The sequence below is a fragment of the Hemiscyllium ocellatum genome, chromosome 10, assembly GCF_020745735.1.
Source record: "Hemiscyllium ocellatum isolate sHemOce1 chromosome 10, sHemOce1.pat.X.cur, whole genome shotgun sequence".
Taxonomy (NCBI): domain Eukaryota; kingdom Metazoa; phylum Chordata; class Chondrichthyes; order Orectolobiformes; family Hemiscylliidae; genus Hemiscyllium; species Hemiscyllium ocellatum.
In genome coordinates, this window is record NC_083410.1 from 64551884 (window position 1) to 64578510 (window position 26627).

A 26627-nucleotide genomic window follows, 5' to 3' on the forward strand; every position below is an offset into this window, starting at 1 on the left:
ACCCAAATATATACAATAATATATTGTATGTCATATATACTGAAACTGCCTTTTGTATATGGCTACAATATTAATATATTCATATAACATCAATGAAGAAATTCATTTAATTTCTTAAAAAACAAATCTTCTTTATTAAGTGAAAGGACTTTATTAATGTTCAGGAGCAGAATTTCTCTGAATATCACTGAATAGATTGCTCTGTCATTATCACATTATTATTTTGTCTGCAAATTAGTTGCCTTGCTTCGTACTTTCAACATTAAGTGCATATCAAACATATTTATTTGGCTGTGAAATGTTTCAGAACATCCTAATGTTGCGAAAACGGCTAAATAATTGCACATTAAGTCTTTACATATTACAGAGGAACATCGATTAACTGAAGGAGATGGATGGGGAGTATTTTGTTCAGATAATCGAATGCCGGATAACATAGTTCAGCTGAGCATCGGGACCTTGCAATCTTGCCAGATAATCCGATATTCAGATAATTGAATGCCTGTTAATCAAGGTTCCTCTTGGGAGGAGTCAGATAGGGCAGTAATTGGTCAGGTTAGATTTTCCTCTTTCTTTTTGTGGACATGGCATCATGGGACAATCTTTCGCATTGTCGGAAAGATGCTCTGAGCAGTATGAAACCGATCAGCAAGCAGAGCAGCTGGTTACGGTGCACAGTCTTTTGAACTCGCAATTAGGATATTGTCAAGGTTCATAAACTGTAATGTGTCCAGTGCAATCTGCCCACTGTCCTCTTAATGACACATGGAATAAATCAAATTATTTGCACATTGACATTTTATGAGCAGTGGAGACCAACCGTATGCTTGGTCAATAGCATCATCCATTGAATGCACATAGTTGAAAACACTTGCAAATGATCCAGTTACATTTCATGGACTCATTGTGTGTCCAATATTCTTTAATATTCTTGAACATGTTGAATATATTATATTGTTGAATATAATTTTTGCCACCAGTTGATTTAGTTTTAGAATATTTTTTACAAACAGGTGTTTGTGATATTTTAAATCTTAAAAGCCTTCAACTTATAGCAGTTTATTGGATTTATCAAAGTATTGACACATCAAATTGGTTATTGCAGTAAAATAACCTAAAATGCAAGCACCACCCGGCAATATCCATGATTACTAGGCTGAGAAGATTGCCACTGTTTCAGATCCATGTACAGACAGAACATTCTGTTGCTAAGTACATTTTGATGATTGCAAATTTATAAAAAGCAGGAATAAACATACAGATCTGTGTATGCTGGAAATCTGAAACAAGAACAGAGTGCTGAAGCATGTAAGGCAACAACTGTAAGGAGAAAGCAGAGTTAATGTTTTGAGTCCAGTGAATCTCGAGTGCTATATCTGCTAACAATGTCAGAGTTGCTTAAAAACTCATTGTTTTACTCTTGCATGTTTTCTTAAAGTCTTTCTTACTGATACTTTAGAGCTACCTATCTGGAGCATAATATTTTCATAGATGAAGAATAATATTAGCAAAATAAGCAAATTGGTTATTGCAACAAAAACAATGGGTATATATGTAGTCTGTGTAGCATTAACATTCTGCATTAAGATGCACATGTTCACAGTATTCTAAACCTCATAACTTGCTATTCTTTTCCTTCACAGGTACAAAAAAGATTAAGAAAATTGCCAACCAGACAAAGAAGTCAGCAGCATCTCCTACTGCACAGAAAAAAGAGAAAGTATGCAATGAATAAAGAACTTGCATGGGATAGGAAAGTATAAAGTGGCCATGACAAAATCAGCACAAGCAAACATTACTTACTTGCAAAGAATATTTTTAAATTACAGTACCTTTATTGTTGAGATTTTTTTCTTTTCTGTTGAGTACAGGTGGTAAACAATCATACCTTTGATAGGAGCGTCGGAAACACAGTGTGATGTAAAAGTTCAAACTAAGATTTAGGAGTGTAAACAGAAAACAATTTTCACAACGAGTTATAGAAATCTGCTATCCTTTCCTGTATACTGAGTAAATTGAATTTTTCAATACTTGAAATTATTAATCATTTATTAAATAGAGATATTAAGGGAAATGTGAAGGTAAAAGAAATGGATAAATGGATTTTGCATGGTCTAAGCATATGGTAGAACAGTCTTGAGTATCAGTGATCCATGTTCTTAAGTAAATGTTAGGTCTGCGAAATTGAGATTCTTTTTACAGCTTTTGCTCATATTGAAATTTTTTTGTCACATCAGGGATCTCTCCGAGATCTATCTCCTTTCACGTAAGTTGTTTTTGTGTCTTGTGATTTAATGTATTTTTCTGTACTCTAACTTCAATAATTGGAAGAAAAGCTTCTATGGGCTAAATTCAGAAAGTTGTATTAGATTGTCAGATTTAGTAGTCTTTCATTGGTCTTGTGCAATAATTTGAAATCAATAATATCACATTTTTTTTGAAAATCTTATGCCTGCTTGATGTTTATCTCAGTGCTCTTATTTACTTGTTCAGAGAGGAGGGCTTTTTTTGGGTAGACCAACATTTATTGCCTATCTGTAACTTCTGCAGACCATATGGTGTAGGTATACAGTGCTATAAGGAAGGGAGTTCTGGGATTTTTGTCAGCAAAAGTGAAGAATCTTCAGTGGGAAAATGTTCTGACAGGATCTCCAAGTCATACTATATAATCCCACTGTCAAGCTATTGCATTAGACACACTGACCTTTTCACATATCATAAACCTTTTATAAGTTGTAGTCTGTGAAATTCAACAAAACAGAAGGGAAGGGATGGGAGTTGGTTCACATTCTGAAGGTGTTGAATTCAATGTTTAGTCCAGAAGGCTGAAGCATTTCAACACCTTCAAATTGTGAACCAACTCCCATTCCTTCGCTTTCTTTTAGTTTTACAGAGGAACCTCGATTATCCGGCATCAATTATCTGAATATTAGATTATCTGATAAGATCGCAAGGTCCTGATGCTTGGCTAAACAATGTTATCTTATCATTCGATTATCTGGAATTCAATTAACCAAACTAAATACTCCCTGCCCTTGTCCTTTGGATAATCCAGGTTCCTCTGTACTTGTTACATTCTCTGTCAGTGTGTACTCTCTCCCTTTCCCTCACCCCAGTGGGACTGTCTCTTCTTTTAAGCCTGGCAGTTAGACACACAATTGTTCTACCTTTCTCATATTTGTATCACTTAATCTGAACTTTCAACATCTTTTCTCCTGCAGTACTCTACCCCGACCTGCCCCCAGTATAGCATAAATGCTGCCACACCCCTCCCCCTCCACACACACACACACACACACACACACACACAAAAACACTTCACTTTGAAGTCATCTAGACTCAAAACTTGAGGTTGCTGTCTCTTCATGGATGCTGCCTGACCCGCTGACCCAATTTCCAGTATTTGTTGTTTTATATACAGTAGTGCTTGCTTGAAACCTTTCTGAAATCCATGAACATCACATTCACTGATACCAGTTGCCTCGTCATAAAATTCTATCTATTCTATCAACTATATCTTTGGCCACGATTATAGAACATAGAACAGTCCAGCCCAGGAACAAGCCTTTTGGCTCATGGTGCGGTGCCAAACAAGATAAAAAATTAACCTCATTCCTTCTGCCTGCCCTTGGCCCATATCCCTCCATTCCTTGTGTATTCATTATCCAAAAGTCCCTTAAAAGCCCCTATTGTATCTGCCTCCACCGCCACCCCTAGCAGCACATTCCAGACTCCTACCACTCTGTGTAAAAAAAACTTGCCCTATACATCTCTTTGAACTTTCCCCCCTCATCTTAACGGCATGTCCCTGAGTATTAGTCATTTTCACTCTGGGGAGAATATTCTAACTATCACCCTATCTCTACATCTAATAATTTTATAGGCTTCTATCAAATCTCCCCCCAGCCTCTGCCACTCCAGAGAAAGCAACCAGAATTTTTCTCGCCTCTCCTTTTAGCTCATATCCTTTAATCCAGGCAGCATCTTGGTAAACTTCTTCTTGGTAAACCCTCTCCAAAACCTTCACATCATTCCTGTAATGTGTTAACTGGAATTGGACACAATGCTCTATGTTGTGATGTATTCAAAGTCTCATAAAGCTGCAACATGATATCCTGACTCTTGTATTTAATTCCCTGACCAATAAAGGCAAGAATGCCATACGTCTTCTTTACCACCCTATCCACTTATGTGACCATCTTCAGGGAGCTATGGACTTGAACCCCATGATCCTTCTGTACATCAGTGCTGTTCAGGGGCTTGTCATTAACTGTACACTTTTCTTTAACAATTGATCTCCCAAAGTGCAGCACCTCACATTTAACAGGATTCATCTCCATTTGCCATTTCTCTGGTCATATCTACAACTATGTCCCTTGACAACCTTCTGTACTATCCACAACTCCACTGATCTTTGTGTTGTCTGAAAACTTACTAACCTACCCATCTACATTTTCATTCAATGATTTTATGTTTATCACACATAGCTGAGATCCCAGTACAGACCCCTGTGGAATACCACTAGTCACAGACCCCAAGCCAGAAAAACACCCTTCCATCGCTATCCTCTGTCTTCTATGGACAAGCCAATTCTGCAACCAAGCAGCCAGGTCACCATGGGGCCATGCATCTTAACCTTCTGGATGAGCCTACAATGGGGAACCTTGACGCAAGCCCTCATCGATTACTTTCAGCACTTCCTCAAAACATTCAATCAAATTAGTAAGATATGACCTGCTCTGCACAAAGCCATACAGACTTCCCCTAATTAAACCATGCTTTTCCAAATGTATGTAAATCCTATACCCATCCCTAAGAATTCTTTCCAAAAGCTTTACAACCATCATGTGAGACTCACCAGTTTACAGTTTCACCTGTTGATTGTCCAGTGTCAATTTTGCATCTTTATGGGAAGACTAATCTGCTGTTTGCATATGTTAAGAAATCATGAACAGCAGTTTTCTAATGTGTATCACCAGTGAGTAAAACCTTTCAACAAGAACACTCATTCACAAAATTCCCTCTTGAATACAAAGCAGGTTCGAAAGAAACCACATGTTAAGTGTCACTTTTGTTCTTTAAATTGTCCTAATTAAGTCTATATCATCCAACTTATTTATTTTTAGACCTTGATATTATTTTCTATGTGCAGGATTAAATCATCAAAGAGAATATTGTTTACGTAGTTGCACTATCAATGACAAAACTCCCATTTCAGTTTATTTTTCTGAATTCATGTCTACGTTATACCTGCACTCAAATGAGTTTTCATATTCTTCTCTGAATTTGTCAAAGTTCTGTATGCATCACAATGTGTGGAAAAATCAATCAATTGACAAAGATTACTGCCAAGAATCTTTAAAGAACACCATTCAATAAAAATGATAAAAGTCTATAGGTGATTTTGAGAATTTTAGGAAGAATTGACATTTTATTATCTGTTTCTGATGAAAAGATGGAAGAAATATGTAGTGACATAACTCAATATCTCCTTATGTTAGTGTATGTTTTCAGAAAAGCAAGTGGGACAGTAGTCGCTCAATGCGATTTAACCAGGACGCTCAAAGAGAGGAAGGTATGTTAGCTGATGTTAAGACCTGTAAATTACAAAGCAACAATTTATAATGGCCTAGGTTCTGATGTAAGTGACAAAAGATTAACTGTCACAGACATTTGGCAAGCTTTTAAATGCAGATTTCTTCCAATCTGGAGTCTTTTCCAGCAGGGCATCCATTTACAAGGGATTTGTGTTCAGGAACAGAAACAGCAAATAAAAACAAAGTACTGAAAGTGCTGGAGATCTGAAACAGCAAGCTTCTTCAACAATCCGATTTATGCAGAGTGATTTGGTTAAATTCAAAATCAGTGTCTTAAGTTGAATAAAGCAACTACAAAGACATAAGAGACAAATTGACTAAATTTGGAAACTACATTTTAAAAATATGACCATAGACGTACAGTTCCAAGAATGTAGTCAAATTATTCATAATACACCACAAATATATATTGACTTAGGGATAAAGACTCCATGAGAGAGGCACAGCTAATGAGAAATTAAGAATAGTGTTTGATTAAAGGAAGACGCTTATCATATTGCCAAAGAAAAGAATGAAAATTGCGGATTTGGAAAGAAGATAGATTTCAGAAATGGTTGACTAAGAAATTAATAAAGTAAGAAAATGAGAATAAATTAGCTAGGGATGTAAAAGCGAGTTATAAAAGCTTCTATAGGTGTGTAAAATTGAAGAGATTAGCAAAAGTAAATATGGGTCCCTTTTTATTTTTGCTCACATTCGAAGATGTAAACACATGCCACAATTTGTGGGGAGATAAGGTTGTGATGAGAAGAGGAGTTTAAAGAAATTAGCATCCGTGAATTAAATGTCAGCAAAACTCCTGAGGCTGATGGCCTGTCTGGAGTTCTAAACATTGTGGCTACAGTCATAATGAATTCATTAGTTTGATCTGTTAGAATTTTCTAGAAGTTTCTAGAATGATCTCAGTGAATTGAAATGTAGAAATAGAAAATCCTGCTATTCAAGAAAGAAGAGGAGCAGGAAACAAGAAATAAAGGGCAGCTAGTTTGGCAGGTGTAGTTGTGAAATGCGAAAATCTGTTATTAGAGATATAGTAACACAGCACTTGGAAAATTATCAATAGGAACAAATTACTGCAGATGCTGGAATCTGTAGTGAAAACAACAAATGCTATAGGTCACAGCGGGTCAGGCAGCATCCACAGCGAGAGAGCAAGCTAATGTTTTAAGCTGGCAGCTCTCATGAAGAGTCATCTAGAATTGAAATATTTGCTTGCTATCTCTCCATGGATGCAGTTTGACACCCTATGATCTCCGGCATTTGTTGTTTTCAGTCGGAAAATTTATATATGATTGGGCCTATTCAACATTGATTTGTGAAAAGGAAATTATGTTTAATACATCTGTTTGTAATGTGAAAATTAGGTAAAGCAGAACAATGGATAGATTGAACTGCATTTGGATTCTTGAAGCTACAAAACAAGAGTGTTACACAAATGGAGTGATATGTTTTAAGGATCAAAAACAGCAACAAAGAGCAGGTTTTGGGTTTTGTGGCTGTAGCAAAGATCTGTACTTGAGTCAGCTATTTACAATCTTTATTTACTGCTGAAAATGTGTTGCTGGAAAAGCGCAGCAGGTCAGGCAGCATCCAAAGAGCAGGAGAATCGATGTTTCGGGCATGAGCCCTTCTTCAGGAAATCTTTACTTACTGACTTAGCTGCAAGGAGTAAGTATAATATACTCATGTTGCTTATGATACAAAACTAAATTGGAAAATAAGAGGAGGATTGAGGCAAAGAAATCATTTTTCACTGTTGTGATTTTTGTAAGCCTTTCCCAGAAAGCTGCAGTTGAGTATATTGAAGATAACGGTCAGAGAATTTTGGATATAAAAGGAATTGAGGGGCATGGGTATCATGAGGAAGGTGGAGCAGAGATAAATGTCAGCCAGGACACTATTCAATAGTAGAGCACACTCAAAAGACCAAACTCCTGCTTTTATTTCTTATATTCTTTTCTTCAGATGGAGATATCGCCAAAGAGATAGGCATAATCTCAACCTCAATGTATACAGCAGTTTAATTGATGTAGAGAGAAAAAAATGAGAAATAGAATTTAGATTAAAGGAAAGAGATACACAAAATAGAAAGCGGGTCACTAACACCAGTGCTTCACCAGAGGCTCACTGATGATGTTACCTAGTAAGGCGATGAAATGTCTGAAAACGAACCTTCCAGCTCAGCGAGCAAACTTACATCCAGAACCTAAACCTGAGCTATAAATCTTCTCACAACTCACTAGATACACAGACAGAAAAACTATAAACCAGGCCTAACTTTTTAAACACCTTTTTAGATTGGAACTGGCGGGCACTCATTTCATTCCTGGTCTATCAGACCAGAGCTGTGAAGAAATTGGATTCACTGACAGCAGCTTCTGTACTTTTGCAGTCATGGTTACTGACATTGATTTTGCCTGATTGTCTTGAATATATCCAAGTGCTGTGTTATAACATTTTTAATAATAGCATCTAGCATATTCCTTATGACAGATGTTCAGCTACCTGGCCTATAGTTTGCTGCTTTCACCACCCACCCTTTTTGAATAAAGAAATTACATTAGCCATTTTCTAATTTAAAGGAACTTCCTCTGAATCAAATGATTTTTGGAAAATTAAAACCAATGCATTAACTACTTCACTAGCTACTTGTTTTAAGACTCTAGGATGAAATCCATCAGGATCTTGGGACTTGTCAACTCACAGTTCCAACAATTTACTCAGCACACTACTTTCCCTGGCTAATTGTAATTTTTCTGAATTTCTTCCTTTCAATTCCTGATTTACAGCTATTTCCAGGATGCTACATGTATCCTGTCTGGTGAAGACTGATGCCAAATATCTGATCAGTTCATCTTCCATCTCTTTATCCTCCAATACTAATTCCCCAAGCTCATTTTCTATATGATAAATACTTAACTATTTTGTTTTATAACTTTGTTAACTATTTTCTTTTATAAATATCTGAAGAAAATTTTCTTAACAGTTTTATATTTCTGGCTAACTTTCTCTTATACTCTTAATTTTTTCCTCCTTATTAATCATTCAGTAATTTGCTTACTTTTTAGTATTCTGCCCAATTCTCTAATCTGCCATCTATCTTTGGAGATTACATGTCTTTTCTTTGAGTTTGAGACTATCTTTGACTTTTTTAGTTAACCACTGATGCTAGGTCCATCCCATAGAATTTTTCTTATTTGTTGAAATGTATATATTCTGTACTTTCCAGAATATCTCCTTAAATGTTTGCCACTGCATCTCTATTGACCTATCCCTTAACCTAAATTGCTAAGTTCATATTCGTTAGTTCTGTTTTCATGCCCTCATAATTGCCCTTGTTTAAATTCAAAATGGTCATCTTGAACATACATTTCCTCCCTTAAGTTGTGTGTAAAATGCAATTATATTATGGTCATGCTACCCAGCGCTGCTTGCACTGAGGTCAGTAGTTAATTCTATTTTATTTGTCAAAAGCAGGCCTAAGTTTCATCTTGTTGGTGCCATGACATACTGGTCTAAGAAATTGTCCTAAAAGCATTCAAAGACGACTTTATCCTCATCTGATTTTTCCATCTATATGTGGGTTAAAATCTCCCATGCCAATTGTTATATCCATTTGACAAGCTCTCGATTCTTCTTCTTTGATATCCCCCCCCCCCAACCCGGCATTATTCTATCATTCCTTGTCCCCACCAAGACTGCTTTATTTTGGTTTCTTGAATTAAGGCTATCTCTCTGTATTGTAATAAGATAATTTTTAACAGAGCCACTCCGCCACCCTTTCCTACTTTTCTGTCCTTTCTACGTGTCACATACCTTTCAATATTAAGGTTCCAATCTAGGCAATCTTGCAACCACATCTCAGTTACGGACACTAGATCGTAGTCAATTATCTGAATTTGTTCAACTAATTCATCTGTTTTGTTTCGAATGTTATATTGAGATTTGTCCTTGTATTATTTCTGTAATCTCTGGTCATACCTGCTGATTTCCTCTTAGATTTGAATTCTCTGTTCTTGCCATTGTTTGCAGTTGCATTTATTGAATGTAATGTTGTATCAATGTACTTGAAATTAATGCAACTTCTAACTTTCAGATCAAAGAAGAATGGTTGAAATAATTGGACATCTGACAAAATTAAGGTTTGGAGAAAAAATTGATCGCACCAAGGGAAAAGAAGCAAAAGAGGTAAAGTGGGATTCCATCAGTATTTTACAATGTAATGCACTTTGGATTCTTACCTAAAGTGTTTAATCTGTTAATCTACTTGTTAAAGTCTATGGAAAACATCCCTTGAAGAGTGTGACTTCATTGTGTTTCCCCATGACAGGAATATTTCCTATTAATTTGATTTGAGATGATCTGTATATGGGCTCACCTCATTCATAAGATGTACTTTTGGTGGGAAGAGAAGGAGAAAATAACTGAATAGTTGCAATCTACTGTTTAAACACTTGGTGGAAATGCTTTCAAGTGGCTGATACACACCATTTTGATGCTTACATCTCAGTAACCCTTCGATGTTCAGAGTATATATTTACTGAGAAGTTGCCAGAAATGCTTCAGAATCCTACAGGACAGCATTGAACCTGTGAGAGGCAGTGCTTCCTGTGTCTAAATGAAAAGAAACAGTAATAGGCCTTTCAGCGTGCTCTATTAGTTAATAAGATTATGGCTGATCTGTTGAGTTTCAAATTTCACATTGTCATCTATTCACCACTTTTTGGCTAAAGAAATTTCTCCTTATCTCCATTCTAAAAGGTCTTCCCTTTACTCCAATGGAAACATCTTCCCAATATCCACTCTGTCCAGGCCATTCAGTATTCTGTAATTTTCAATCAGATCACCGCCTCACCCTTCTAAACTCCATTTAGTATAGTCCTAGAGTCCTTAAACGTTCCTCATATGTTAAGCTTTTCATTCCTGGGACTGTTCTCGTGAACCTCCTCTGAATGCGCCCCAGGGCCAGTGCATCCTGCCTGTGATATGGGGCCAAAAACTGTGCACAATACTCTAAATGTTGTCTGACCAGGGCCTTATAAAGCTTCAGAAGTACAAGTTCAAGTTCTCTCAAAATAAATGCTAACATTGCATTTGCTTTCCTAACTCCTAATTAAACCTGCAAGCTTGCCTTGAGAGAATCCTGGACTAGAACATTCAAGTCTCTTTGCACTTCAGACTTCTGAATTTTCTCCCCATTTAGAAAATCGTCCATGCTTCTGTTTATCAAAGTGCATGACCTCGCACTTTCCCACGTTGTACTCCACTTGCCACTTCTTTACTCACTCTCCTAAACTGTCCACATCCTTCTGCAGCCTCCCCACCTCCTCAGTACTACCTGTCCCTCTACCTATCTTTGTGTCATCTGCAAACCTAGCCAGAATACCCTCAGTTCCTTCATCTAAGTCGTTAATGTATAAAGGGAAAAGTTGTGTTCTGAACGCTGACACTTGCAGAACACCACTTGTCACCAGCTGCCTTCCTGAGAAAGACACTTTTATCCCTACTCTTTGCTTTCTGCCAGGCAGCCAATCTTCAATCCATACTTGCACTTTGCCTCTAACACCATGTGCCATTTTCTTACACAACTGCCTCCTGTGCGGCACCTTCTTGAAGTCCAAGTAGATAACAACCGTTGACTCTCCTTGGCCTAACCTGCTTGTTATTTCCTCAAAGAATTCTAGCTGATTTGTCAGGTATGACCTCCCCTTTATGAAACCATGCTGACTTTGTCCTATTTAAAAGACATAAATGCTTGTGTAGATTAAGAATGAACGAGCATTAACATTAGTGAGAGAACAGCATGAACCTTGCTGGATTGAGCAGCCATTGAGATCTCACCATCCCCACGTGAACAGTCATGCTGCTGTCCAACCAAGTCCACTGTTTTCTCCTCAAGTGGGGTGAAGGGCCGAATGGCTGCTTGCCCCTTGCTAGTTCTCAACCTCTTGGCCCAGTTATGGGCCATTTCTTCCTACAATGAGACAATGGGAGGATTTGAATATAATGGAAGTTGATGAAAGAACAGTTAGTGATAATGCAGGATTGGAGGGGGAGGGGGGGTGGTTGCTGGTAAGGTGGACCCCAGTAAGTATGTTGGAGCGTAGATGGTAAGATGGGTTAGTAGTAGTTGGGAGTATAAGATGGGTGAGAACCATTGAGTGGACATAATGCATACTATAATGAGCTCTTTTTATTTGTTCATGGGAAGTGGGCCACACTTGCTTTGCCATCATTTATTGTCCATTCCTGATTGTTCAGAGGGCAGTTAAGAATCAACCAGATTGTTGTGATGACAGGTGTGAGATTTATAAATTTATTTATGTTTTGTAGTTTGGATTTTAAACCAGTGACATAGAGGTTTCAGTCTGTTTGTGTGAAGGCATTCAATAATTAACTAGGGTAGTCTGTCCAGAGCCATGATTTTAAACCAGTATGTGCCAGAAAACAGATGACTTAAGTCTTTCTGGAATGTTAATGAAAGTTTGTTTATATTATAGGGATTTATGACAGGGGCGCAAAAGCTTTGAAAGACATTAGCTTACTTTTGAATCTTTGAGGATTCTAAACCCAATTTGGCTTTGAAAATTGGAAAGCTTTTGGATCAGTTTTAAGTTAGATGCACGGAGATGCTCTTCTATAAAAAGGTGACTGTTCAAAGTGGTTAAGGAAGTAGGTAATTTGAAAGAGTGTAATTTGTGAAACAGTGTAGTTGAAACCAGGAGTGCTTGCTTTAAAATCTGCATTGGTTACTCAAAGTTGAAAAAGTCTCAGGAAAAGCATTGCAGATCACAGGACAAGAACTGAGAAAATAGTAAAGTCAAATCTACACGTTGGATAGGAAAAGAAAACATTTCTGCTGTTTTGTTTATCTGTAAAGTGGCAGTGCTGGGGAAGAGATAAAAGTTTGCATTGATGTGTAAATTGAAATCTTTCAAGCAATATTGTATATATTGTTTGGCTTGTTTTGGTATGTTTTTATTTTTCTTTTGCTATAAGATTCTTTTTTTAATATTGAAACCAAATCTGCAATCTGGCATGCTTATGTTTCAGTAGAAGGCTACCATGTTAAACCTTAAAAAGAGCAAAATATGATTTGTCTCACCAGATTTTATTCTTGGTTCTGACATGTTGGGTAGTAACAAAAGCTGGGATTACAACAGTTTGGAATTGTATTTAGACCAGGCCAGTAGGTACAGTAGATTTCCTTCCTTAAAGATTACACTAGAGTTGCAGTCCATCAACCTTGAGGTGCACGTGCAGTAGCAGAATTTAAATGAGTGCTGGACCTTGCAGGGTACATGTGATCATTCACCTTCTTCCTGATCTGCTGTGCATTCTGTCTAATCTTAGGCACAGCATTAACCTAGTCTACTATCTGTGTCCAGACTGATAATGCCTGATGGTATGGCCTCTTTTTATAGTCTACGGAAAGAATGATGGCTGTCCTCACATGCCTCCAGGTCCCAGTTTACAAAACAGAAAGTTAACTCACCTTCTTGGGCCATTTCCTCACTGATAATGGTCAAATGCCACAGTGTGAGGAGCAGTTCCTAGTTTATTTGAAGTTATCTGCAGCTGGGCTTTAAATACAATGGTGTGGTATAAATATTGGAAGCAAGCATCTCCACCTGTCCTGCCACGCAATTCTACACGAAGGGTGCCATCAGATCTGATTGCATAATTAAGAAGATTGCATGAGAAAAGTTGTTCTGAGCCATAGTGGTAAAGTGCCATAAATCTCATTTAACTAAACATTGAGTATGGAAAAACTCCACCCATTGTTCTTTGTAATCATCTTGCGCTGTTTTTATCGGTGACAGGTGCCATTTAACAAGCTGTTTCCTTAATTTCTAATCTTGCAGATTTTTTCACAATGTCACATTAGTCCACTATCAGGTTTTGTATCTTCTCAACAGCATCATCAGGATTGCAATAAATTTTAAGTGTGGATGACCAATTCATCTTTTGTTAGTTTCTTTATGCATTATTTGACCCCCTCCTGCTTTTCCTAATCTAAATCTATCATAGGTCTGTATTCTCTTCTCCCTCATAAGCGTGTCTGGCTTCCTTTTAAATGCATTCAAATTATTTGTTTCAAACACTCTGTTTGTCGCAAGTTGCACAATTCTTGAGTAAAGACATTTCGGATTAGTTCTCTATAGTTTTTCTAGGCACTTTCTGATAATTATGGAGAGTTATACTTGTCCCCACAAGTGGAAACCTTCTTTGTCCATCCATTCTATTAAATCTTTTGTAGTTTTATTTACCTAATTAATTCATTACGTACTGTACTGTTTTTCAAGGAAACTGACATTGTTTAGCGTGATTGAATGTAGATATCTTGAGGTTGTGGGCCGAGACAAGGTTAGACTAACGGGACTTCCTAAGATGTAGCAGGGGTAGGCTATTTGGCTCATTGAACCTGTTTTATCATTCAGTGACATCGGGGCTGTCTCGAAAGTGACCTTACCTCCACATTCTTGATTGTCCCCTAATCCTCAACTGCTTTGTAGATCAAAAATCTAACCAACTCAGCTTTGAATATTTTCAATGACCCAGCACCCATAACTCTGTGGAAAGAGAATTCCAAAGGCTAATGACCTCCTGAGAGAAGGAGTTTCTCTTAACTTCAATCTTAAATGGGAAACCTCTTCTTTTAAGCTATCCTCCCTAATTCTAGACTCCCCACGAGAAGAAAAATCCTCTCAGCGTCTACTTTGTTAAGCACCCTCAGAAGCCTGTGTATTTCAATGAGAAGAAATGCTATAAACAACTTGTAAATAATTAAAACTTATTGCTTAGCCGAAGGAACAAGGATGATCAGTGAGCTGGACTTAATTTAAGCTAGGACATAAGCGGTACACTTCTTGATATCTCAAGTTTACAGAGGGTAGGATAAAAGAGGAGATGGAATAAAGTTTGGATGAAGGTTTCAGCAAGGCAGGGGTAGGATTGAGCAATATACAATTCATAGTGAGGGTACAGATATATGTTTGTAAATTCAACTTGAAGTCAACTTATGAACAATTGATATAGCCTCAAATGGTTGCTGCAAAAGATTAATTTAGATTAGATTTACAGTGTGGAAAAGGCCCTTCGGCCCAACAAGTCCACACCGACCCGCCGAAGCGCAACCCACCCATACCCCTACATTTACCCCTTACCTAACACTACGGGCAATTTAGCATGGCCAATTCACCTGACCCACACATCTTTGGACTGTGGGAGGAAACCGGAGCACCCGGAGGAAACCCACGCAGACACGGGGAGAACGTGCAAACTCCACACAGTCAGTCGCCTGAGTCGGGAATTGAACCCGGGTCTACAGGCGCTGTGAGGCAGTAGTGCTAACCACTGTGCCACCGTGCCGCCCATAAAAGAGGATAGAGTTTCTGGCTAAGCAATGTTTGTGGAGTGAATGGACAATAATGGTTTCAGTTTTCTTAGTATTTAGCTGGAGAAAATGCCTGCTTATATTGTATTAGATGTTGGAAAAGCATTTTGACAACTTAGAGACAGTGAAGCGGTTGAGATAAATGTTGGTGAGGTAGTGGCAGGTATTGCCAGTGTACTTATAATTTCTCACATGCTTTTGGCTGATTTCAATGAGAGTCAATATCGAAATGAGAATTAGCAGGGAGCCAAATATAAATCCTTGGGTATATCAGAGGCACTGAAAGGAAGAAAAGCTAATATGAATAGATAGCTCAGAAAAAAACAGAACTCTGCATCCCCCACCCCCGCCCCGCCAGCTGAACAATGATGAAGAGGCCTTCAACAAAAACCGAAGTTACTGGAAAAGTTCAGCAGGTTTGGCACCATCTATGAAAAGAAATCAGAACTAACGTTTCATGTCTGGTGACCTTTTCTCTGGCATTAGAGGTGGAAAGTGTTCTCAAGTGGAAGATGTTTCTCAAAGGTGACAGGTTATGAAGGACAAAGAGAGAGAATTTATCTTTTGTTCTATATAGACACTTAGCACATCATTTGTGCCTGTGAAGTGGGCCATTTTTGAACTGGGGCAGAGAAATCCAAGCATCGAATTCTGGGGAAAATGAGCATCATTTTCAGAATGAAAATATATTCCAGGATTTTGGAAAGAGGTGATGAAAACAGATTTGAAGAAGATGAGCATGGTACTTGTGAAGTAAGTACCATTAAAAGTATCAAGTAACATTAGAATCCCAAAAACAATTTGGATCGTCAGCAGTTTTAGTGGGAATAGAGTGCAAAGAACAGGACGTCAATCTATTGGACAAGGTGAACTCAGAGATGGAAAAGAAATATGGTCATAGCAGATGGAAAAGAAATCATTAAAAAAAAGTTCAGGGTAGAGCAGAAGGAAACGTAAACAGGAAACTTGGCCTGGTTCTTTTCCCAAAAATATACTCTATTCATTAAATTTGTAAAAGCATTGACTTGAAAATTAGAGTGCAATAACATGCAACATTTCTCCATACAATATTCCACTTCTACCGTGCTACAGCATGTTTGTAACAGTCTTCATATTTAAAATATACATTTCATGCCAAGCATAGAACCCAGGGCAAAACAATTTAAATTAAAAACTGTAGAAAATGCAGTAGAAATAAACTTTTCTTGATGGAACATGTTCCATGCTGAGTTGCATCAATAACACTTAGTGCTTTTGATGTTCACGATGTATATCCTTGCCAGGACTGGATTCTACAGTTTCAAACCCTTCATGGCCAAGGGGAAGAGGGGTAAGTAGGAAAGGCAGATAAATGAATGGATTGAATGTTGGTGCTAAAGAAATCCATGGTGTCATTACTCTTGTTTGGAGGCAAGGATAAATGAGACAGGGCAGAGGATTTAAGAAGATGGTTTGCAGTCTTGGAGAAGCCAGGGTTATAAGGAAGATAATCCAAGGATTGTTATCTGTTTTGGCAGGTATTAACAGAACCTGATGGTCTTTATGATCCAACCTGACTTGGTGTTGATTGACTAAACAATTTTTGCATGTCTTTTCTAATCAATTTTACATTCAGTGGACTTAAGGCGTTGGGGATGAGGCCCATATTTGAGAAACCGGGGTTGTGGGGGAGGGTTTTGTGTGTGAACCCTGAAGGTGGACGAGGGGAACTGTGACTCATAGATCAATAGCTTTGGGGACATGTAACGTGGAAAAATGAAATGGCTTGCAAATTCAAGTGATGGACTCAGACCCAAAGTGGTTTCCAAAATGCACACACAAATGGGCACAGACAAATTATATATGCTTGGTTAGATAGCAAATATTGGAATGCCTGTGTCCTATGTATACCTAAAGTGGGCATGAGAGAAACAATTTTTGTTCCTGTTATCTGAAATCTCAAGAGGCAAGGTAAAATTCCTGACATTGAATTACTTGAAGTTAAATGCAAAGTCAACAAATGCTTCTCTCACATGTGTGTGTGCTTTGGTCACCAACTTCTGGTGTAGGGGGGATATAATCTAAATAATTTCTTATATGGATGACTTTTAGATACTTCAAGATTACTACGATCATTTGTGCTCAAGTTAAAGAAAATGTTTCCAAAGAACTTGAAAACTTCAATAGTGTTGGCTGTGTTGAAGGATTACATTGCATCTTGGAGACCCAAGGAGGTTAAAGGCAAAAATAGAAAACGAATTCAAAGATCAATGCTAAATGGGCATTGTTGCCTGACCCCATGACTTATACCTGCACCACTAATAGTTGTTCAAGAATTGGATTCTTAAATCACTCATGATGCAGAATTGCAAAGTAATTGAAATACTTTGATTTCTGCATCATTCATTGAGACAGTGAGCCAAGACAAGCAAACATAGAACTGAAAAGCAGAGATATTTGTTTAAAATTATATAGAATCTTCGTTAGGCTTGTTGTTCTTGTCTTCAGATTATGGAAAGGCTTTGAAACGCTGGGGGCAGTGCAAAAGGCAGTGGTGCCACCAGAACTATAAACATGTATCGAGCAAGAGAAATTCAACAGGGTGGTACCTCTCGCAATAGAAAAGACTGACTGGTGACAAGGTACTTAAGATTATGAAAGGTTTTAATACGGTAGATGTAAAGGTGCTGTTTTCACTAATGGGGGAGACCAGAACTAAGGACCATATATATAACAGCCACTAATAAATCCAAAGAAAAGTTAAGGAGAATTGTTTTAATCCACATAATAGTTAGAATGTGAAATGTACTATAGAATAGAATAGCTGAGGCCAAATATATTTAAGGGGAAGCTAAAAGTTCTGCTTTTTACTGATATTTCTTTGCCAACTGTCCACTGCGGATGCCATATCCTTAGCACTGCCTTCATCCCTGGAACATCTGGATAACAAGGACACCCACATCAGACTCCTGCTCATTGAGTACAGCTCCACCTTCAACACTATTATCAAAGGGTCAGCATGGATACCACCATTACACGTGGGGTCACCACCCACCATGTACGCAGCAGGTATTCATGTAACGCGGCCAACATTGTCTATAATGCGCTGTAGGCAAAGACACCCTGAGGTATGGTACATGGATGAGACCAAGCAGAGGCTACAACAATGGGTGAATGGACAGCACACAACAATCAACAGGCAGGAGTGTTCCCTCCCAGTCAGAAAACACTTCAGTGGTCTGGGACATTCGACCTCGGACCTTCAGGTGACCATCCTCCAAGGCAGACTTCAGGACAGGTAACAATGCAAAGTGGCTGAGCAGAGACTGATAGCCAAATTCAAAACTTATGGGAATTGCCTCAACCGGGAGGGTTCATGTAACACTACAGGTGACCCCACTGCATTGCGCACACGCGCGCACACGCGCGCACACACCCCTTTACACTCACATATACATAGACGCACACACACTCTGACAGACGCGCACACATAATTTTGTGAGGTGAATTTGTGCTTGCAGAATTACATTTTATTTTGCTCTAAAACTGCATGAATCCATGTGAGATTCTGTAAATCCCTTTTTTAGAAATCTTCTGGAATCAGTCTGAACATTGGGGCACAGACAGCCTCACACAGGGCACCTCACACCTTCAATGCATTTTCTGGGCCATCAAAGCACCTATTGTTAAAGTTCACTTAAGAATGTCACTTTAAAAAAAGTGTTGTGGGATTTACATATGAAAGAACCGAAACTAACATGGTCATTTTAAAAGATGAGCGACTTAACAACAATGCAGGTCTTTTTCAATATATAATTTCAGTAAAACATTTGCTATAAATTCTGTGTCTTACGATTTTATACTTCACAACTACCTGATGAAGGAGCAACGCTCCAAAAGCTAGTGCTTCCAAATAAACCTGTTGGACTATAACCTTGTGTTGTGTGATTTTTAACACTGGCACCTCCAAATCACCCCTCCAGACTGATCTCATAACTCCGTGACCTTGGTCTCAACTCTGCCCTCTGCAATTGGATCCTTCGCTTTCTGACCCACAAACCATAATCAGAGAAGACTGGTAACTGCATCTTCTCCACAATAACACTCAACACTGGACCCCTCCTCCCCCAAGGATGCATCTTCAATCCCCTACTGTTCTCCCTGTACACGCACGACTGTGTTGCCAAATTCCGAATGAGCGGCATCTATAAGTTCACTGACAACATCACTGTAGCTGGACAGTTATCTAACAACAACAAGTACAGAAGGGAACTATAGAGGGTTTGGTGACATTCAATGAGAACAACCTCTCTCTCAACGTCAGCAAAACTAAAGAACTGATCATTGACTTTAGTAAGAAAGGAAGATAACATGCGCCCATCTACATCAATGAAATAGACGATGTGAGTGGGTGGAGAACCTCCAGTTCCGTGGAGTGACAATAACTGACAACTTATCCTAGACTTCCCATGTAGTTGCAATGGTCAAGAAGACACAACAATGCCTCTTCTTCCTCAGACAGCTCAGGAAATTTGGCAAGTCCATAAGGACCTTCACCAACTTCTCCAGATGCACCATTGAAAGCATATTATCCAGGTGCATAATGGCCTGGTATGGCACTTGCTCTGCCCAAAACTATAAGAAACTACAGAAGATAGTGTGTGCACCTCGGGCCATCACAGGAGACGACTTTCCATCCAAGGACTCCGTTTACATAGCCCGCTGCCACAGAAAGGCTGCCAACAAAGACTCTTTGAGCCCTGTTAATGTAATGCTACATCCTCTTCTGTCAGGCAGAACATACAGAAGCCTGAACAAACGCACCAGTAGGTTTTTCCCAACCATTATTAGACTATTGAATGAATTCTCTCGCCTAAAATAATGCTTATCTTGCTAACGTTGATCTGTCTTGTACATCCTGTGGAATGTTACCTGTATGCCTATGTCTAAATCCTTTGTTCTATACATCTACGATCTGCCTGTACTGCTCACAAACAAAGCTTTTCACTGTACTTAGTACACATGACCGTAAATAAATCAAACAAAGTGAAATATCGGTAATTGGATAGATAATCAGAGACCATATCAGAATCACCAATGTACAAGCCTCCTTGCACAGAATACCACAAGTAAGAGACAGAAGTGATCAGGCTCTGGTCCAGAGAATACTTCTGTTTTCTCAGTTCGTGAACTAGGGCCCATGGTCAAAAGTTGATCCTGGGTTCTCACTGTTTTCTCTGACACCCAAATCAGGGTTGTCCTTCTGATGGTTGTTGCTGCTGGATTTTCTCAATCACTGCCAGTTCATTCCTCTTTTATACCATCAGGCTCTTCTTTCATATACCTGACATGTCTCTGGTCACATGCTTTTTACCTAATTAACTCTAGATGATTTGGTCAAGCTATTATTGATCTAATCAGTTGCCTGTGGAGCATTGTGTTAAATTATCTTGTATGGTTGTAACTATAATCGTGCTTTCTGTTTTTTGTCTGTGTGACAGTCTCTTATGCTAGTCTATTATCTTTAAACTATTGCTACCCTTACTGCGTGCTGGTTAATTTGGTCAAGTTAGAGCTATATTTACTTATTAGCACCCTCTGCTCGATAAAGACTTTGGAAAAAAAGGAACAGAAATATCTATCATTGGCACTTTACGAAAAGTGTGGAAGGTGGTGCAAATGGAGTGTAAAAACTAGTATGGTCCTGATGGATCTGAAGGCCTATTTCTGGCTTGTAATAAAATATAAATGCAATAACAAAGTAAGTACATTATCTCTTCATTACTTTAAAATATATTTCATCTTTACAGTTTGCTGGTGGCATTTACTGCAGGTTGGAGTCCCAGCTTAAAGCCTGTCCACCAACATCATCTCGTCAGAATAATTCATCACAAAATGCGAGGTAAACTTGATTTCAAGTTATGTGGTTTAAATAAAGATTGCACATGGTACTTATTACTTAAAAATCTTTTAACTATGGCCTTCTAAAGACCCATTTTTGAAGCTGCACAACATCGTTTGCTGAGTTGAAAGACAGACACACACACACCCAAATGCATAATGAAGCACTTTAACAGTACAGGATATCTGTAATCATAATATATTGCATGTAAAATACATGCACTGTCCAACTGGGAAATCACGTCTCACAAACTTGATTGAGTTTTTTTGAAGAAATAACAAAGAAGATTGTTGAGGGCAGAGCATAGATGTGATCTATATGGACATCAGTAAGACGTTTGACAAGATTCCCCATGGGAGACTAATTAGCAAGGTTAGATCTCATGGAATACAGGGAGAACTAGCCATTTGGATACAGAACTGGCTCAAAGGTAGAACTCAGATGGTAGTGGTGAAGGGTTGTTTTTCAGACTGGAGGCCTGTGACCAGTGGAGTGCCACAAGGACCATGCTGGGTCCTCTACATTTTGTCATTTACATAAATGATTTGGATGCGAGCATAAGAGATGCAGTTAGTAAGTTTGCAGATGACACCAAAATTGGAGGTGTATTGGACAGCGAAGGGGGTTACCTCAGATTACAACAGGATCTGGACCAGATGGGCCAACGGGCTGAGAAGTGGCAGATGGAGTTTAATTCAGACACATGTGAGTGCTGCATTTTGGGAAAGCAAATCTTAGCAGGATTTATACACTTAATGGTAAGGTCCTAGGGAGTGTTGCTGAACAAAGAGACCTTGGAGTACAGGTTCATAGCTCCTTGAAAGTGGAGTCTCAGGTAGATAGGATAGTGAAGAAGGCATTTGGTATGCTTTCCTTTATTGGTCAGAGTATTGAGTACAGGAGTTGGGAGGTCATGTTGCGGCTGTACAGGACATTGGTTAGGCTACTGTTGGAACATTGTGTGCAATTCTGGTCTCCTTCTTATCGGAAAGATTTTGTGAATCTTGAAAGGGTTCAGAAAAGATTTACAAGGATGTTGCCAGGGTTGGAGGATCTGAGCTACAGGGAGAGGCTGAACAGGCTGGGGCTGTTTTCCCTTGAGCGTCGGAGGCTGAGGCGTGACCTTATAGAGGTTTACAAAATTATGAGGGGCATGGATAGGATAAATAGGCAAAGTCTTTTCCCTGGGGTTGGGGAATCCAGAACTAGAGGGCATAGGTTTAGATTGAGAGGGAAAAGATATAAAAGAGACCTAAGGGGCAACTTTTTCATGCAGCGGGTGGTACGTGTATGGAATGAGCTGCCAGAGGATGTGGTGGAGGCTGATACAATTGCAACATTTAAGAGGCATTTGGATGGGTAGATGAATAGAAAGGGTTAGGAGGGATATGGGCCAGGTGCTGGCATGTGGGACTAGATTGGGTTGGGATATCTGGTCGGCATGATGGTTGGACCGAAGGGTCTGTTTCCATGCTATACATCTCTACGACTCTATAACTGTATCGAATACAAATCCTGGTCACAAGCAATCTTGGTTATTTTATTAATCATTGCAAACGTATAATAGTCACATCTGTGAAGTAGAAGTAATCACAGACAATCTTAAAAGTGAAACCTGCAGACCAGTATTCACAAAGACAATGTAAAATCTCATTGACTACACAAGGCCACAGAGCAGATTTTATTTCACCAGGATCTTTCAATATCGTTCAAATGTGTGCCACATAATCTTTGTATGCTGTTCAGTGCACAACTGGAGCAAGCAATGATGAATGCTGAAGAGCTAGGAGAGTTGCAGCAGTCTTCTGGGGTATAAGATTAAGTCTTTGAGCAGGAGGAGCCTCATCTTCTGCATGATAGAGCACTTCTGCATCTGGTGTAACAAGCCAGACACTTGATGACTGGGTGCAGTGATCACTCTTTGACTGAAATTTGTTGTTGATCAAAAAGCATTCAGACCTTGATGGTTCACAGAAGCAAATGTGGTTTTCTTTTGTTTTCTTTGATAACAATGAAGATGTTATGCTACACTGGGCATTAGAGAAACTCCCTTACGATTTTAAAATGGGATGCTGCTAAGGTTCAGTAACTTCTATAGCTTAGAATGATTGTCACATAAGCAGATGGCGATGTACAATAGCAATGCATTTAAATGTGCAGTTGTATTTGCATTGCACTGTCAGCCGTTCCACCTATTTGCCCTCATTTACCTTCCTTTCCTTTCCCTTCCCTTACCTTCCACTACTTGCACTGTGAGGAGCATCTCCTGCCAGGTAGTAATTGACCTGATTCATGGTTGGGTTTTAAAAATGGCCAGGAATTTCAGGAGATCCCAAAAGTGGCAAGTACTTCTGTCATTGCTGAGCAGAGAATAATGCAAGGGATGGACCACCTGATGTGATTGTAATTTCAGAAGTGCAGGTAATCTGCAAAAGGACAATTAGCATAAGCTGTGGAATGTATAACATTTCAAAAGCAATTTTTCCCAAAACAATTTCAAACTAGACTATGAACAGCAGAGGTCCCAGCACTGATCCCTGTGAACACCGCTAATCACAATTCTCCATTCTGAAAAGCATCCTTCCACTGCTACCCTCTGTCTCCTATGACTAAATCGATTTTGTATCCATCTTGCCAGCTCACCCCGATACAGGCTGTATTATTAATAAGTCCATTTGCTTCTAAATGTGTAAGATTTTGTCCCTGAGAATCTTCCAATAATTTCCCTATCACCAGTATGAAGCTCATAAGCCTGTAATTTCCAAGATTATCCCTGTTACTGTTAAACAATGAAACAACATTGACTCTTCTCCAGTCCTCTGGGACCTCACCCGGTGGCCAAAGAGGACACAAAGATGTCTGTCAATATTCCAGCAATTTGTTCTCTTGTCTCCCTCAATATTCTGGGATAGATGCTATCTGAACTCAGGGATACACAACACCTCTTCCCTTTTAATAGCAACCTGGCTTAGAAATTCGACACTCCTTTCCCTGAAATGATCTCCATCAATTCCTTCTGTTTGATGAATACTGATACAGTATTCGTTTAGAACCTCACCTATGTCTTCTGGTTCCACACATAGATTTCCTCCTTTGTCCTTGAGTGGGCCAACCCTTTCCTTGGTGACCCTTGTGCTTTTTCCCCATTACCACCAGCTGATTTAATTTTACCAGGATGAGATCTTTTTTGTGTCCACAGTCTGATATTGTTTGTGGTGACCAGAAGGGTGTCCAGAAAGTTGGAAACAAAAACAGACTCTTCCAATAGAGGTATGATTGATGGTGTATCTGCCAGTGGGAGATCACTCAAGGCTTCTGCATTTGCTACTTGGGCGGTATGGCCTTGTCATCTTTGAGTTGTCTGAGCAAGGGTTTACAGTCTGTTATTATTTCAAATTTATGTCCATAACGGTATTGCTGGAACTGTCTCGCACCAAAGATGACTGCCAAACCTTCCTTCTTGTCTGGGCATATTTGCGCTCTGTATCAGCCAAAATCCAAAAGTGTATGCAGTTGGGTGTTCTTCCCCATTCGGCCATCTGTGAGCCAACATTACCCTGATACCGTGTGGGGAGGCATCAGTGGGTCAGCACCAGATCTCGCTTGGGCTCATAGTGTGCCAACACCTTTGACAGTGATAGCTGCTTCTTCACTTCCCTAAAGGAAGACTTGGCTCCAAGGTTGTCCCTTTTTCCATAACAGACTTAAGAGTGCCAGGGTAGAGGCCATGTTACAAATGAACTTTCCATTATAATTCACCAATCCAAGGAAAGACCTAACCTCTGTTACAGACTTGAGAGTCAGGGCATCTTTGATCACCCTCATTTTGTCTTTCAACAGGTATAACCCAATCTTCTCAACGCTGTAGTTCAAGTAGGTCACTTGAGGATCCTGAATACACATTTTACCCTTTTAAGGTGTACACCCACCTTGGGAAAATGTCTAAGGACTACATCCAAGTTTTGTAAATGCTGTTTATTGGTCTTCCCTGTTATTAGCACATCATCCAGATACATGGCAACCTGGGGTAGACCTTATAAAACGTTCTCTGTAATCCGCTGAAAAATGGCACAGGCTGATGATACCCCAAATGGCAGTCTCAAAAAGTTGGTACAAATCTTTATGGATGTTAATTATAGCATCCATCTGGGAAATCTTCTCTAACTGCAGTTGCAGGCGTGCCTGACTCATGGCCAGCATTGTGAAGGACAGCCAGCTTTGCTTGTATATCATCCATACGAGGAATTGAGTATTTATTCAGCTGCAAGAAGCGGTTTGCTATTTTCTTTAAAATCCCCACCAGGATGGAGTAACCTGTCGGTCTTCGCAGGTGGGACGATCGGTGCTGCTCATTCCGCAAACCGTTCTGGTTCCGTGATTCCTTTCCTTTCCCGCCTCCTGCTTTCTGCTTCTACTTTTGCACATAATGGCACAGGGTAGGCGTTGCAAAATCATGGAATTCCTTCTTGGTTAACATGCACAGTGGTTTTAGCTCCTACCTTCCTAAAAAAACTTCCATGGATTTAAATAAGGTTTCACTCTAGTTGAAAATGTTGAGCCAATCTAGGTGAATCTTTCTCAACCAATTTCACCCCATCAAACTTCGACCCGAACCTTTTACTGCAAGCAGGGGTAACTGAACCAGCTGCTTCTCAAGAGACCGGAACTGAAGTTATATCCCCAACGTAGATTCTCTGTCTAGCCGAGGTCTTATGCAAACAAAAGGGTTGGAGTCCAGAGCAAAATTTGTTAAAAACTGGCTCTGCAATGAGTGATAGACCCTTGCCAATTCCATTAGAACCGGGTGACCATTTAACCAGACATTTATTTTGATTAGTCCTGATTTGGATATTGCTAAGCAATTTAACTGTTCCAAACCAGATGTAGGTGTGCTTTCTTACTTTCTCCTGGATACCAGCCAATGTATTCTTCTACTCCATTCATGCCTAATAGGGTGTTTTGTTGTCTTAAGTCAGCAATTACAATGCCTTGCCAGCCCAGGTCCTGAAGGACATATTAACCATTTGGCCGGGGCTAGGGATTTTGCTATGCGCAGAGCTAGAGTCCTTCCATTCAGGATAAGCACAGAGTGAAGCTATGTAATTGCCTTCACTCAAGTGGTGTCCCCCAAGGTCAGTTGGCCTGGTGAGGGTATCCACATTCAACAGCATACCCTGTAACTCATATGCTCCACTTGCTGCATTTTCTCAATTGTAAGTCCAATTGGGCTTCTGCTACCACGTGCTTTTGCACGGTTACATCATTAATCCCACATGCCAAATGGTCTCTCAGCATCTCATTAAGGGTTAAACCAAAGTCACGTGCCTCTGCCAGTCATCTAAACCTCATCAAAAACCCCAACATTTCTCTGGTTCTCGAACTGCCCAGTAAAATTGATACCATCTCAGAATTAGAGAAGGCTTGGGGTCAGAATATAACTTCAGTAAATTTGTCACCTCTTGAAAGGATTTAGTAACTAGTGCCTCAGGAAACATTAGTCTCCTAATAACTGAAAAAGCTGAATAATCCACAAGCTGTCGGGTGAATTGTTCCTTGGTTTACATCTGCCCCAATGTCATTTGCTGGAAAAAATACTGCATCCTTTCCACATACTGGGCCCAGTCTTCAGCAGGTTCAAACAAGTCACAGTTCCCAAATAATAACATGATGCCAGAAATGCTAACCCCAACTCAAAGACGACTGTTGCAAGTGTTGTAGTAACATTAATAAAACTTAAATTTAGAATCAAGTC

The 26627-nt window shown here is 39.3% G+C and overlaps 1 protein-coding gene across 6 annotated transcripts in view; it reads left to right on the forward strand.

Annotated features, from left to right (window-relative positions):
- The window catches only part of sanbr (SANT and BTB domain regulator of CSR), a 286180-nt gene that overhangs the window by 253767 nt on the left and 5786 nt on the right, over positions 1 to 26627 (forward strand). For all 6 annotated transcript variants that reach the window (XM_060830959.1, XM_060830958.1, XM_060830957.1 and 3 more), the window contains 5 exons: positions 1644 to 1720; positions 2238 to 2266; positions 5502 to 5575; positions 9694 to 9785; positions 20784 to 20875. In XM_060830959.1, the coding sequence (XP_060686942.1) occupies positions 1644 to 1720; positions 2238 to 2266; positions 5502 to 5575; positions 9694 to 9785; positions 20784 to 20875 (364 nt within the window). The remainder of the gene's footprint in view (positions 1 to 1643; positions 1721 to 2237; positions 2267 to 5501; positions 5576 to 9693; positions 9786 to 20783; positions 20876 to 26627) is intronic.